This window comes from Eimeria mitis, genomic scaffold, assembly GCF_000499745.2.
Source record: "Eimeria mitis Houghton genomic scaffold, Emh_scaff4482, whole genome shotgun sequence".
NCBI lineage: Eukaryota > Apicomplexa > Conoidasida > Eucoccidiorida > Eimeriidae > Eimeria > Eimeria mitis.
In genome coordinates, this window is record NW_013572799.1 from 1,008 (window position 1) to 2,538 (window position 1,531).

Here is a 1,531-nt window from a genome sequence, read left to right on the forward strand (position 1 = left end):
CGCAGCTGTGGGGCTCTGCTGACAGGAGATTTAGCCAGCTGCTGGCATCGAATGCTCCTGGGACGGAGGAGCCCAAGGAAACTCAGCGGGCCCTTCCAGAGACAGGAGATTCCACCACGTCTCGGCTGCCGACTACACTTCTGCCACTGCATCCTTACCTGCAGCGGCGACTGTTGGCCTCTGGCTTGGAAGTGTTTGTCTTACCACATGCACACCCGGAGGGCAGCTTAGAGGTGCACTTGGAGATGCATGCGGGTAGTACTGCGGAGGCTGAAAATGAGCGGGGCATGGCGCATCTTTGTGAGCACCTCGTCTTCATGGGAAACCGAAGGCGAGGAGAGGTCGTGGCCCTGCAAGGAGAGGCCAACGCCTTCACGGACTTCCACCACACAGTGTACTTTGTGAGCTGGCGAGGGGGTGAAGGCAACGGCTCGGAAGGCCAAAAGGCTCGAAGAGGACAGGAGCAACAAACTGCAAGCCGTCAAGACTGGAGCCTGCGCAGGCTCAGAGCAGCGCTGGAGATGATGCGAGAAGTCTTCACGGTATTCCTTGCCAACCCNTGCACTACTGTGTGTTAAACTGGTGCAAACGGTAGTTTTGCTCGTGCGATCTGTTGGCTGTGCCGGTGCGTCTCAAGGCTCCCACCCAGTTCACCGCCGAGAGGCTTCTCAAAGAGAAGGCCGCAGTCATCTCGGAGTCGTCCCTAGTGAACACGATCTTCTACAGAAAGGAACAGGCACAGCTATCCAAGTTGCATAGCGATACCATCCTGCCCTCCCGTTTCCCCATCGGGGACATGGGACTCCTCCGCAGTTGGAGCGTCGAGGATGTGCACAAGTTCTTCGCTCGATTTTACCGTCCAGAGAACGCCACCTTGTACATCGTGGGAGACATGGCTCCGCTTGCGGCCCTTGATTGTGTAGACAACATCCTCGGATATGTTCAGGGAGACAGACAGGGGGAGGCGGAGTGGCGTGTACTCCGTGACCGGTGGCTGCAGAGCACAGTCAAGAAACAGTAAGTAACTGGGCACATAGCAGCCCTCCCCTACGGTGGCGACCATAAGGCTTCTCTTTCTCCAGTTTCACCCGGTCCTGGTAGGACGGCATCGATCCAGCCCATGGTCAGTGCGGTTGGCGTTCTCCTGTGTTCCTTGTGGCGGTTTGCGCAGTTCGGTTTTTTTTCCTCCTTTGGCCCATGCCTGGACTAAAGAGGACAAGATTGCCAATGCCGCAGCGAGCCCTGCAGCTACGAATACCGTCAAAGCAAATGGGCCGGGCTCACCCACGGAGAAAACAGACTCATCTGCGGTGCCTCTTGCGAGTCTGCTGAAGTCGCGTTTGCATGCGTGGCAGCATCCGCTATTGCAGCACTTCTCGCTACTCTTCCTCCGGAAGCTCCCTATAGCCGCCCTGCAAACGGCGGGCGACTTCTTTCGCCTCCTTGCTCGCAAACTTGCCCTGCAGGCCCTTGCCGTGAGATTAACAGAACGATGCCGCCGAGAGGATGACACGTGGATGCGTGTGGAGGT

At 57.6% G+C, this 1,531-nt stretch overlaps 1 protein-coding gene across 1 annotated transcript in view; it reads left to right on the forward strand.

Moving 5' to 3' along the window:
• The window catches only part of EMH_0075450 (uncharacterized protein), a gene marked incomplete at both ends in the record, with an annotated part of 4,792 nt that overhangs the window by 908 nt on the left and 2,353 nt on the right, over positions 1 to 1,531 (forward strand). Inside the window, 3 exons of the mRNA XM_013499599.1 lie at positions 1 to 542; positions 638 to 1,017; positions 1,172 to 1,475. Coding sequence (XP_013355053.1) covers positions 1 to 542; positions 638 to 1,017; positions 1,172 to 1,475 — 1,226 coding nt within the window. The remainder of the gene's footprint in view (positions 543 to 637; positions 1,018 to 1,171; positions 1,476 to 1,531) is intronic.